The following is a 13,774-nucleotide window of genomic DNA, read 5'->3' on the forward strand; positions in this document are numbered from 1 at the left end:
CCTCTGGCGTCCCAAGCCAGTTCTTAACCATCGCGCCACTCGGCCGGCCCAAAACCAAACTTTTAATAAGGAGAAATTAACAGACCTTTCTATACAAAGAGGAGTTGTTACAGCTTGAGACCAAAGGTATCACTGTAGTTGGTATAAAATTGAGCCTCCATTATTATACCAACTATTATTCTTCCTAGGCTCTTGGAACTCTAGGAAGTATTTATTAGGGGTTAAAAATTAATTTTTTCTTTTCCTTAGTATACCTATATACAATATACCTATATACAATTATACCTATATTGAAAAAAGGCAGTCTTTTTTTTTCTGAGTGATGTTAGTTCTGAAAGGCATTACAATAAAAATGAGATCACTAAAATATGATTTCTAAATCTGCTTTTATATCAGTTTTATATTTTAATAAGAGTTTCTTGATGGCTAATATTAGAATGGATAGTATACTTAGGTCCTAGAAGGGGAAAATCCCCTCAAAACAGAAAAACTCCAAACTCTCAGTATGTGTAGGTGACTTCTGTAGGAATTTCTAATTATAGACTTGTTGCCTTAAATCTCTTCATGAAAAAAATAATGGATTGGAGAAAAAAAGAAAAAGTGGCACCATGGAAACTCAAGTGAATCGAGGTCTTCAAGGTCTGAGGGAGAAAGGCAATAAATCAACAATATGATAGTCTGTGAAAGAGAACATGAAGTACAAATTCCTACAGGCTCCAAAGGGTCACTTGTCCCTCGTGCCAAAGGTCCCATGTCCTTGCTGGGGCTGAGGCAGAGACTTGCACGGCAAAGCTCTGTGTCTCCATAGAACATATTTCATTCACATTGACTTATAGTTGGATGCCTACGATTGAGAGGGAGAACATTCTGTATCTTATGAAATAATTTTTCTTGGATAGAGGAAGCTATATATTATAACCTCTTAGGGAAAATGTAGGGGAATGAACTTGAGAGAAACAACAAAGGACTTTTCTTTGACGTAGGCACCCACAAACAGCAAGAAAACACTAATTTCCTTTAAACTTATTTAATGGTAGAGAAAGAAATTGATAGGAGAAATTACCAATCCTGACAAACTAAGAAATCACCTTACTATTCAATTTTCATATGTGACGAACTTGGAAGAAAACATGGAGCAGACTAAAGACAGTAACAAACTTCAGAAAAAGAAAAAAGCTAACCTTACAGCATCATATGCGTGTATGTTATTTTTACATCCACATCTGTGAATGATGGGTAGCTGCAGGAATGGTGGTAGCTAACATCCCGTGTTCACAAGACGTGGGGGAATTCATTTTTATGAGGGAACAACAGTTTCCTTTTAATTCTAAATGAAAAGATAACTGTCTTTGTCAGAATTTCTTACCTTCTGCCGAGGGATGGCAGACTTATTCTCAGGTTTTGTTTGTGGTTTTGACACAATGGATAGTGTCTTCATGTTGTACTCCTTAACTTGTTTTGCATATTCCTTTTGCTGTGTTAATTTCTGCATCTGTTGTGAGAAGCAAAGTTACAGTGACTTGCAGGGCCTGCTGGATCTCTCTGTTCTCTATTTAAAGTGACACTCATTTTAGTGAGCTAGGTATGATCTATCAGCAGCACAGGGGAAATGGGATTACCATCCGTAAGGTGACAGCAGTGAAATGGTTAACTTGATATTTCTCCTAGAAATAGCCTGTCTCTGAGGGGGAACATCACTGCAATAGCACACCCAGTGTTCCCTTAACAGTGGCTAAATCACATTCAGCCTCTTCTTTGTTGCATTTACCCAATTTATTTTCATTTTTGCTTCCAACTTTGAACTACACTCTTTTTTTATGCCTTGAGTGCAACTGCAGTTAAAACACATTAAATGAAGATCTCCTTTCACTAGAGGAAAGAGAATAAAGTGGATGCACTTTTCATGGGTTGGGAAACTCTTACCCTAAGTGTCTTCTCTGTAGCCACTCTTCAAAATTACCAAGATAACTCTATTGTGAAAGACCTACAACCACATAACATACACATCTCTTTTCATGTGCACGTGTCCCACTTTTCTGCTCGGGCCTTCAAAACTAACAAAAAGGCGGATACGTAAAACAACATTGGCTAAGTAATTTTATTTTACAGTAAAAGAAATGCCTGGGTTTCTATTACCAGAGTTATTTCAGAAGTGTCTCTATTCAGAGTGAAACATTTGAATTTGGACTTGGTTCTGGGGGACATCTTATACAGTTCTGCTAAAAGACAGATGGGCAAATCCAAGCCTGAAATCACTCTATTCACATCACACTCACTTTGTCTCTGATGGACTCAAGGTCAGGTCCAAGGCCTCCAAGCTTCACGTCTCTTTTCTGATAACCTTTCAGCTTGGAACTCTAAAAATATAATCACAGAGACAGTTTCTTTTAAAGACTTGTATGCCTCCTAAAGTTGTCACAGTTCCCACAAAAGAAAGGGAGAAAGGAAAATGGAAGCCCATGTGGACTGCTGGAGGATGGGTGCATTTCCTAACAACTCTCCAATTTTAATGGTAGTTATTGATAATACTTGCTTTGGTAATTTGTAGCTGGTTAGCTCACATGTTTTGACTTTTCCATTTCTGCAATTAAAAAATTTGAAATTCTGAACATTATAAATAAAAAATTTCAAGTGAGTAAAGCACTGTCTTACTAACATTTTTATATTTACATTACCACTTTGCTGCTGCTGCTATCAGGTCGAGGCTTGTACAATTCACAAAACCAAATGATTTCCCTGGAAGAGACAATCTAAATGAATCGGGTAAGCACATTACTTCAAAAAGAGAGTACCCTGCCTAATGATGTCATAATATTCAAAAGAAAGTAAACATTTAAGGGTTAAAAGTCTAGGCAAAACCTGCTGAGAAACTAATTTTATTCAGTGTGATTTGGGTATTTTGACAGGTACAAATAATTTTATATAACTCTTAATAGTATTTCATCTTTAAAGAGACATAACATAATGAGGCAATGAGGCAATTTGATTAATAGATTAAGACACTTGAGCACAATAATAGGTAAGAACAACACTAACGTTCTCCTGACTATAGGCTAGATTAAAATATTCTTCAAACTGCTGCTTTTGACATCAAAACTGACTTCCTACTTGGAGCAGACGCCCTTGTGGGGAAACCACAACCTTTTTTCTTTGAGTGTGTGAATTTATTTGGTTTCCTTCTTCGAGAAGGGTAGGAAGGACAATACTAAAGGTTTGGATGACAGTAATTACTCAGCGCACATCTGGGTTGGTGCTTAGAATAGACATAGAGTAGCCATACTGAAGAGGTGGCAGTGCTATACTAACTGTGTGTGATACCACCTGTCTATACACTAATGGCAAGGCACAATATTTTTCTAAATTTTGAAAGCTCCTGTAAAGTATTAAGTTCCAAAATATACAATATATCTAAAGTGCCCTTTCCTAAGATAGAATTTGGCAGAGATAGTCCAGAAACTTAAAAAAAATAAAACCCATTTCATCATATTAAATAGTAACTGCGTATAACTCCCAAAGTTTAACAGTGAACTTATGTCTACATATTATGCCAACCATTACAAGAATGTGTTCTACTCACAGTGGCCTATGGACTGACTACCCAAAGGTCATATATTATTAGCTTCGCTATTGCCATTTCCCACTGTAGAGGCTCAGAGCCAAAGAGTCTTTCCCCCAGACCCACCCCTAGCACTGAGCTCTGCCTCATGAGATATAAGTGAACGTTTGCTGGGTTAGATAGAGGGTGTAGCTTAGAAAGCTTTTATTTGGACTAAAGGACTGATGCAGCCCTTCCCCCTTTCTCTTTATCTTGCTTGGTATGTGGATGCGATTCCTGAAGTTAGAGCTGCAGAGGCAATCTTGTAGCCAGGAAAGAAAAGGAATAAGAGAATAATACAAATACTGGTTCTGATGTTTTGAGATGTAAAACCACCAGGCTAGCAACTACTACCTTGTAGGTTAATTGTAAGAAAAATGAACCCCTACTTTTGAAGTTGCTGTAAATAGTAATTCTGTGACTTTTAGCTGAAGGCAGTATTTCTATGGTACTACAAATTTCTATTGTACACCTCAGTGCTTCAAAGGCCTAAATCTTGTGTCATATAGGCAACACTTGCACACTGCAAGGATTAAAAGCTCTGTAAATAGAATTTGCCCAATTAGAATGTTAAACATTTTTAGTCAAAACTCTTTCAGTGCATCTAATTCTAAGAGGTGGAAGAAGATCCTTTCCTAAAGAAGCCTTTGAACTAATATCATTAAAATTAATAACATTAAAGTATATAGAAGAACTATTGTTCATTGAAGGCATTTGCAAACCATGAATCTCCTTTAAGGAAACAGTCCTCAACCAGCAAAACCTCTACCAGCTGCTTCTGCCCTTTAGATCTATTTGTTCATACTTTTATGAAATTGTCCCTACGCTACAATTTACTTTCTGTTATTTTTTTTCACTAAGCCATTAGTATTACACTATTTCCCATCACTACATTGTTTTAAAAAATGTGATGTTTTATGTATAACTTTCTATTGTCTAGTTATAACTGAATTATTTAGCTATTTTTCTAAATGTTGCACATTGACGATGTCTTAGGAATGAGCAGTGATCGTTTCTTTGGCCGCTCTGATGCTTCCTTTGAGAAAAATTAAGAGAAGTGAGATATGGAGATAAAATCATGAACATTTTTAAGGTTATTAATGAACAATTACATTAACAATGCATAAAAATGCTCTTTTTGTCCAAACCTGGATTACACTGGGTATTATCACATTTTAAAACCTTTGCTAATTTTTAGGTGAATCTGAGCTCATGCTCAGATATCTCATACTTTGCAAGTGTACATTTGTTCTTTATCTGAAATATGCCATCTGTACCATTGTTTGGCAATCACTAAGTTACTATCCATTTGCCAAACTAAACTAATAACAAAAAAGGAGAGAAGCCCACTCATATCCAAGTCATAAATCCAATTTGTCCAAAACTGATGAGAAAGAAATGATCAGTGCCCAGAAATCACATCCTTAGTCTGAAGCAGCTTAACTTTAATCATTGCACCGACTCACAAAAGATACATTGTGGAGCATGAATAATTGCTCACTGCTCCTCAGTTGCAGTTCTAACTATCACCTTGAATAAAAATCTTGGCTATCATAGAAAAACAGAGCCAGGGTCTAGCATTACATATTGACCTGAAGGAAAGAGTGTGGCCCAAAGGGACTGTCTTCAAATGACACTGACCTCTTTACAGGATAAGCTGCTTCTAGCAAAGAGATGTTTCTCAAAGGAGAGAGATGGCTCCTAACACTTTGTTCTGGATGACTGGCAATGAAAAATCCTGGATTTACTTAATTTTGGCTCAAGTAATCTTGACTGGTTCACAGCACTGCAAGTTTGTTTGATCTCTTTCCATCAAAAGTCTTTTTAACGGCTTTTTGAGGTATTTCACACACCACAAAATTCACCCATTTTAAGTTGTACAGTTCAATGGTTATTTAGTATATTCACCGAGTTGTGCAAACATCACCACAATCTAATTTTAGAACATTTTCATCACCCTAAAAAGAAACCCTAGCCCCATTAGCAGTCACTCCTTTTCCCCCTTCCACCTCCAGCCCTAGGCAACCACTAATCTACTTTGTCTCTTCAAAAGGCTTTTAAAGTAAATTAATCTCTAGAATTTACTTTGATTTACCTCTCCTTGGCTGTTACAAGACTAAAAGGTCACACTAATACGAGGTAAAAAAAAAAAATCAACAATGATAGTCCTGTTAGGTCTCCAAACACAGTGGGGAAATATAAGCATGTTCCACAACAAATCCCTGATGATTTGCAGCTAGTCTTTGTATAAGATGCACACAAATTGACATCAGTCAACCCTGCCTCTAGCTGATGATTGCTGAGACCTGCCCTGCCCATCTGAACTGGTGTTCACCATTGATCTCTTTAGCAAAGGATGGCATAGGACTTTCCTGATGGAAGGTTTCTGCCAGTAATTAATAATGCCAGAAGAGTGATTTTTACTGTGAACTTGGGGTAAAGTGTGCCCAAACTGAAAAGGACACTGACTGTCCAAGAGGAAGTGTTTTCAACTCTGAAATGTGCCCTCTGCGGGGGACACTGCAGGGCTTTTCTTTGGAACATTCCTCAGATGTATAAATGTGAGAGAGTTACTGAAAAACAGTACAGACAAACAAACGAACAAACAAACAAACAAAAAACCAATGTCTCAAATACTGGGGAATAGCAAGTGAAGGAAATTGGCTAACCTTAATCCAAATAAACCTCTTCTTAGAAGCAGTCAAGCATCAGTACCCAGATTGTCTGTGACAACAAACACATGAGTTAATCGCTGTGGCTCAGCTCAACACAGTCAGCTGTCAGAGAACGCCTTAAGTAGTTATTTTGAGGTGGGTTGCAATAGATATTTTTATAGTGTTTGTCATCCTTTGCACTGCGTTAATCTCTTATTGCCTGATGTCTGGATTTAATGGCATGGGCAATGTTTAGTATTCATAAATCAGTCACAACAGAACTGCAAGGAGAAGAGGAATGGTGCTTGGGCCTATTATCTTTACAAATCCTCAAACTTTTAATGTGATTCAAATCAATTCTCTTGGAAATCACAAGATTTGCTGACTAGCAAATGGGCATGGCCCGGATAACGATTCCTTCTGTCTGGTGCCCCGGCTACCTGCTGTCCTACACAAACAGTTCCGTTCTAAATCACTGTAGCTTCTGGAATAGCTTAAAGAGGATTTCTGTGTATTTGTCAGGTGTAGGATGAAGACGTTGGATGAAGAAAATGATAGCATGGGTTGTAACATTTCTGAAAGAAGGCAGGAAGGGTGGGATTTTCCAAGTTGGAAAGGATTTTCCTCTTGCCTACCCTCCCATGCTCTTAGATTTCTGGTGACACAAACTGTCACCAGGGTCCTTTCCTCTACCTTTTCTCAGTAAAACACGAATTCAAATTACTAAGAGAAGGAGGAAGGGAAAGGAAACGAGCATTTAGTTGATGTCTGTACTTTGCTAGGGACTAAGCTAAGGTTTTAATACATTATTTCAATTCATTGTCATACCAAATCTACACAAAGAACAATTCTGATTGTGCACATGAGGAAATAGGAGCTCAGGTGAATTAATGGCTTGCCCAAGTCACGGAGATATTAGTTGATAGAGTGGAGATGAGAATTTAGGAATGAATGAGTCCATGACTTCCACTAAACCCTGCTCACTAAGTATTGAATTGAAAAGCTTACAGTTTCAATGACAATGCATGGCTGGCAAGAACCCTAACTCAGAAGGTGTCTTCTGAGGTAGTGTGTTTGAGCTATATTTTAGGCCCGACAACATGTAAGCTCCGGAGTGAGCAGGTCATTCTTACCTTGAGAATGTGTTGGTACCAAAGCTCTGGATATATTTCACCATAGAAATAATACTATGCATGATGTCTGCATTCCTATCCTATAGTATCGTCCACAAAACCTATACTATTTATGAAGTACTTGAAAACTGATGGTATCTCAGAACCTACCATGTAATGATGTTTCTGTGGGAAAAGAAGTTACTTGTGATCCCAGAAACACATTTCTTCTTTACAGTGAAACTGGAGATTATCCCAGGTCTGCTCACTAACAGTGGTTTCCACAGCCTGGGTCCGGATTAGGGACCCCAGCAGAAGAGAGGATATGAGGGAGTGGAATCAGAATGAGGAGTTGAAAGAGCCCTCAGGTGCGGTATGTGAGGGAGCTGAGGTCAGGACTCCAGGGTTGTGAGTGAACCAAAGACCTGGGCTTCTCAGGCCTCCCCGGTGGGAGCTACAGGAGTGGGCTGGGTGTTTCATATCCATCAACTTCTGAGGTCCTATCTCAGCTCAAGTCAGTCCTCCTCTCCCCTTTAATATGACCCAGTGTCTATTCTAGTCCAGCTTCCCTTTCTTCTCTTCAAGGCCACCCTTTTCTTTTTCTCCGAGGGTCCCACATGAGCTTCCAGTGATTTCATCATCTCCCAACTTTCTGGAAGGCTTTGCATCTGCCCTGCTTGCAAATCTAATCATGGTTAACATTCTTCCGTTGTGTGTCCACTCTTCCCCACAGAATAAAGCCCTCCGTCTTCAAATGATAAATAATACCTAAGCCCCTACCTACTTCTCCACATCTCTCAACATTCTATGCCTCCCAGTTTCAGTGACAGCAACACTGAAATGCTGTCAGTTCCCTGCATGCATCAGCTTGTCTCAAACTTCCTCATGCTGGTCTCTCTGCTTGAAATGCTCTTTCAGTCTTTTTCCTTTTGTTAACTCTCAATCATCCTTTAAGACTCAGCTCACAATTGTCTCCTAAAGCTCTGCCTGACCCCCAGGTTGGGATGTGTCCTCCTTTCTGCTCCTCTGTGTTCCCCATGCATCTCTCTCCCTATTAAAAATTGTTTAACAGCAATATTATACTGAAGCCATTTACATGTGTGTCTTCCCCAGTTCCATGTAACTGTAAACTTCTGCTGGGGAAGGGTCATGGCTCATTCTCTTTACATCCTAGCACCTACCACAATTCCTAGCTGGAATTCAAAAAAATATATGTCAAATTGATGTAAGGATGATTCCCAAAAGCTGCCTAATAGTGGATGCCCCTCTGGACAGAGGCCCTCATTCTCCCAGTTACTGGAGTATTGTCTGCTATGGCTCACAGCTGAGTCCCTCCCTAAGAACTACCCTCAGCCAAACGGAGCTGCTATGCCCAAAGTTACAACCCTTCCCCAGGGGCAGTCAACAGCGTTTCTGGTCCATGTGGGGCACAGAAGCCTGGGTCCCTTGCCTTTGAGGGCCATCCCAACTTCAGAACCCTCATGGGTTTGGCTGATATACCTGTTGCTCTTGCATCCCAGTGCACCTCCTCCCTTGGCCTAGGCCCGCCCTGCTCACTGTTCAATAATAGAAGGCACTCCTCAATAACCTTCATGCATACAAATCTCCATTTCAGTGTCTGTTTCCAGGGAACCCAACTCAAAACAGGCCTATTGCTCCAACAAGGTCTTTCCCTGTTGCCCTGTAAAGCAGAATGCCTTTTACAGCTATTCCTTACTATGTGACACTAGAAGCAAGTGATCTTTCCTGAGGGGATTATATTGCTTGTAACAGTGGAAAAATACAAAGGACATAAAAAGCCTCCTTCAATTGCTCCTTCATTTATTTCTTCCTGGAAACATTCTACTTTGCTACCCCTACCCCCCAATTTCCCTTATTTAACAATATAGGATCAATTGGAAAGGTTTTAGTGCACAAAGGTGCTAGTAGTGGTGAATCTTCCTGCAAAAGAATTCAGCAAAGATTAACAAATATTTCAGAAGAAAGCATAGTCATTGGTCATCCTGAGTATTTTACTGCAGAACCTGAGGTGAGATTAGGGCCAAGAAGAGTTGTCAGCGGGTGGCAGGTGGAGGCAGCAGTGACTGGTGGGGGACATGCGGTGGCAACAGTGGCTTTCACTCATTCAACCCTATTTTCTCTTCTTCTTGGATATGGGAATGTACCCGGAGACTCAGCTGAGACTAGGAGGTGAGGTGGGGCGTGGGGAGCTTTTCTGAGGGTGTGATATTTAAGCTAGTGCCAAAAGGAAAACTATTACCCCTTTGCAAATGTAGACCCTTCCCTGAGATGACGCACAAAGGAGGTGGAAATGGGCATCCCTAACAGCGACAACTTCCAGGAAGACGAGGAGAAAAATTTCAGGAAGTAGCAAGGGCTTGGTTCTTCACCAAGTTCCTCAGGATTTGGGCCACCCAGTTGTGGCAGCAGCTCAGTAGTGACCATCCCTACTCCAGGGCTATAACAATGGGAATGAAAAATCAAGATCCATCTGTATTATCGAAATTAAAAGGTTACTTGGTAAAAAGGCTTTTATTACCTTACTGCTGCTTCTTTTCCGATGCTTTTTTCCTTTTTCCAGTTGAAGCAGGTAGCCTTCAGAATTGCTACGACTAATTTTCGTTTGGTTCCTTTGGCTTCTCTCTGAACTGAGTTGGGATTCACTTTCCACCCTTGCCAATATGGGTGGAAATGTGACACTGGACAAGGCCCCTTCACTGGGCTGCACCTCGGTCAGTTGCATTAAAGCTTGCTGATGCTGCTGCATAACCTGAGCGAGCCGTGAATCTGGAGATGTTCGAGGTGGTTCCCCATCGGAGGAAGAATGGAATTTCCTGAGTAGAAAAGAAAGCACAAACCTGTTAAAAAAGAAAAACAAAAACAACCCCCCCAAAAAAAACCTGGATACATAAGACTTCTAGAACAAAACATTTTTTGAACCATTAATTTGATGTATTTATTACTCCCTAAATTAAATTAATGACCATTTGCCTAATCTTTTCATAAATATATTAATTCCTCATCTTAAAATGCTCCTATTTTGAACAAGATAAACAAAGAAACAAGAACTCATACACACAGACTTTTTAGTGGTTACCAGATGGTAAGTGGGGAGGGGTGGTGGTGGATGAAGCTGAAAGGAGTCAAATATATGGTGATGGAAGGAGAATAACTCTGGGTGGTGAAAACACAACGTGATATATTGATGATGTGTTATAGAAATGTACACTTGAAACCTATGTCATTTTACTAACCATTGTCACCCCAATACATTTAATTTTTTAAAATGCTATTTTTTTCTTTAAAATATTCTAGCTCTTGGGGCCAGCCAAGTTGCTCAGTTGGTTAAGAGTTAGCTTAAGAGCGCAAGCTCTGAGCAAGAGGGCCGCCGGTTCGATTCCCACATGGGCCAGTGACGCTGTGCCTGAGCTGAGCTGCTACTGAGCTGCCAGCGGGTGGCAGGATGGCTCGGCTGGTGAGAACATGTGCTCCTAACAAGACTGCCTGTTTGATGGTGGGCTACGCTTGCCTGCAACTAAGACTGAACTCAGCACCTAAACTGAGCTGCCACCCGGATGGCTCAGTGGATAGAGCATGCGCTCTTAACAACAAGGCTGCTGGTTCGACTACCACATGGGATGGTGGCTACGCCCACTGGCAACTAAGATTGTAACACGGCACCTTGAGCTTAGAGGCTGCAAGCTGCTGCTGGGCAGCCGGATTGGCGCCCTCCAAAACTAGGATTGAGGAGCGTCGGCTTGGCTGGTCCCCCTTCCCAATTCCCCAGCACTGTTCCCCTCCCCCAATTCCCCAATTAAAAAGAAAAAAGATATTCTAGCTCCTATTTAGAACTTTATTTAGTGCATTCAAAATAGAACAAAAACCCACCATTTTGAAAATTCAAAGAACTCTCCACTCCAAAATACCTGAAAATGTTGGATTAAATTTTTAAGAATCCTTTTAAATACATAGTTGAATCTGTAAGAGGCAGGGAATCTTCAAAGACCTAAAACTGATAACAAACAAACAAAACCCTAAAACTAAAGCAGATTTTGGATAAGCTGAAGCTATGGCTTTCTTGGTGGAAGTTTTGGACTTAAGAGCTTAGTTTTATCATTTACCACTGGTATGAGATATATGAGATCTCGGCCCCATGTGGGATAGAGAATCAAAACTGAGATGCCTGAATAAAGTCTGTAACCTTTGAAAAGCAACATCCTCAAAAAAAGGTGAGTTAGTGAAAGACTCATTCAACAGCCTTGAGAAACAACGAAGAAGCCTATCTGTCTTGGTGTAGCTCTGAATTGAAACAAACAAACAAACAAACAAACAAACAAACAAACAAACATCCCTGGGAATTACCATGGGATGATATTTGGGTTTCAAATTTACCTTACCCACATAATTATGGAAATCCAACACCAAGAAGTTAACATAAAAATTATCCTGGAGGAATACCTCAGTAGAATCTGGTAGAAACAAATATAAAAGTTCTCTGGAGGGATGTACTCCCAACCAAGCCTGCCTAGATATCTACAGACAAGATGGCTAAACATTAGTTCACAATCCAAAATCCTAGAACATATGAGGAAATAGTCTACCAAGTATGAGAGTCAGCAAACAAACATGCACATATATCTGAAGTTCTTAGTATATTTCTAAGAACTTCAGATAATAGAATATTAGATATCATTCATAAAGTAAGCATGTTTAAAACTATTAAAGACACAAAAGAAGAAATCAAAACTCTTCGAAACATATTTGGAGAAAAGAACAAGATGGTTTTAATCAGAACCAAAAGGAAATTCTAGACATGAAAAATACCATTGTTGAAACTTATAACTCAATGAATTCATTAAAGAGCATTTTGGACACAGCTGAAGCGAGTTATTGCACTGGAAAACTTATCAGAGGAAATTTCTCAGAAAGAAGCACAGAAAGACGAAATCTGAAAAATAAGAAATGGTTAAAGACATGGAGTCTAGAGGGGCTTTCAGTAAGATGGCAGAACAGACAGATGCTGTGCCAACTGCCTCCCAGGATCACACCAAAATTACAAATAATTTATACAACATTCAACCTTGGAAGTCCCCTGAACACTAGATGAATAGAACCTCTAAATGAAGGNTAAGATGGCAGAACAGACAGATGCTGTGCCAACTGCCTCCCAGGATCACACCAAAATTACAAATAATTTATACAACATTCAACCTTGGAAGTCCCCTGAACACTAGATGAATAGAACCTCTAAATGAAGGACTTAAAGAGGAGGCCACATTGAGTCTGGTAGGAGGGGTGGAGACTAGAGAGGGTGAACCCCGTGAGGGACACCTCAGTGGTGGGGAGGCTTCTCCGGTTGGGGGAAGAGACCCTCCGGCCCCACACGAAGATCACCAGCCCAGAGTTACTTTGCCGGGAAGAGGAGTTCCACGATAGCTGGCAGTAGAAATTAGTGAGAACTCTCTTTGCTCAACTCGGTGAGGCTGAGGGCGGCTAGAGAACCAGTGGAGCCGGCAAACCAACTCGCTCGCTGGTGAGCACTCACCTGGTTCCTGGTGGAGGGAGTAGCTGTGTGAGGGGACCTAGGAGCCTGCGGGAAGGACTGAACTGAGTGCCTTTGGCGTAGGAGCTGGAGGTTTTGGGACCATTGTTTCCCTGGTGTGGAGCTTGCACACGAGTAGTGTACAGGAGGGCACCAATGTTCCAGGGTTGGGCCCTCCCACAGAGGCTTAGGTTCGGGACTGCAGAGGCTTAGGTTCGGGACTGCATTGGTCTGCTGGAATTGGTGCAGGTGTGTGTGTGTGTGTGTGTGTGTGTGTGTGCGCGTGTGTGTGCATGCGGCCTTGGATCCCCACCCTCCGCACTGCTTGTTCTGCGTAGCCAGGGAAATGTCTGGCAGGCGTGCTCTGGCTCCAACAGGCCATTCATTGAGACGCGAGAGTGTGCGAGTCGCCTTGGGTCTTCACTCTCCGCACTGCACGTGCAGAGTTGCCAGGGTGGCAATTGGCTTTCGGGCTACTCAGCCTGATCTGCGAGTGGCTGATAGGGACAGGCTGAGACTGGGAGTTTTCCTGGGAGTGTTGGGCCGTGAGCTGTGCACCTGCGTGATCCGGCAGGGGCTTTCCTGGCAAGTTTGTGCAGGCTGGTTGCCAGTGCAGGAGCACATGCTGCTCTGACTTGGTGGAAACCACTGACCACACCCCGTGGTGCCTTGGGGGCCTGCCCCACCCACCTAGGGCTGTGTTGCCGGGGGCACCCTGAGCCCCTGGTGTCTGGCCCCCACCTCTGCAGGTCACAGAGGGTTTTATGAAGCAGCAGACAGCCCTCAACAATCTGTGAGGATTTTTGGTGGTGAGCACGGTTCCAGAGCACACAGCAGCTAATTGCGGGAAGCTCACTGCAAGCCTGAGAGG

At 41.3% G+C, this 13,774-nt stretch overlaps 1 protein-coding gene across 5 annotated transcripts in view; it reads right to left on the minus strand.

The window, feature by feature from the left end:
* The window catches only part of JHY (junctional cadherin complex regulator), a 68,050-nt gene that overhangs the window by 7,156 nt on the left and 47,120 nt on the right, over positions 1–13,774 (minus strand). For 3 of the 5 annotated variants that reach the window (XM_019633435.1, XM_019633434.1, XM_019633438.1), the window contains 3 exons: positions 9,901–10,195; positions 2,277–2,357; positions 1,367–1,492 (listed from right to left, as the gene is read on the minus strand). In XM_019633435.1, coding sequence (XP_019488980.1) covers positions 1,367–1,492; positions 2,277–2,357; positions 9,901–10,195 — 502 coding nt within the window. Of the gene's footprint in view, positions 1–1,366; positions 1,493–2,276; positions 2,358–6,264; positions 6,320–7,364; positions 7,650–9,900; positions 10,196–13,774 lie in introns of those variants that run through there. The other 2 variants (XM_019633437.1, XM_019633436.1) reach the window with 2 other exon arrangements.

The sequence above is a fragment of the Hipposideros armiger genome, unplaced genomic scaffold (assembly GCF_001890085.2).
Source record: "Hipposideros armiger isolate ML-2016 unplaced genomic scaffold, ASM189008v1 scaffold_1313, whole genome shotgun sequence".
Classification (NCBI taxonomy): domain Eukaryota; kingdom Metazoa; phylum Chordata; class Mammalia; order Chiroptera; family Hipposideridae; genus Hipposideros; species Hipposideros armiger.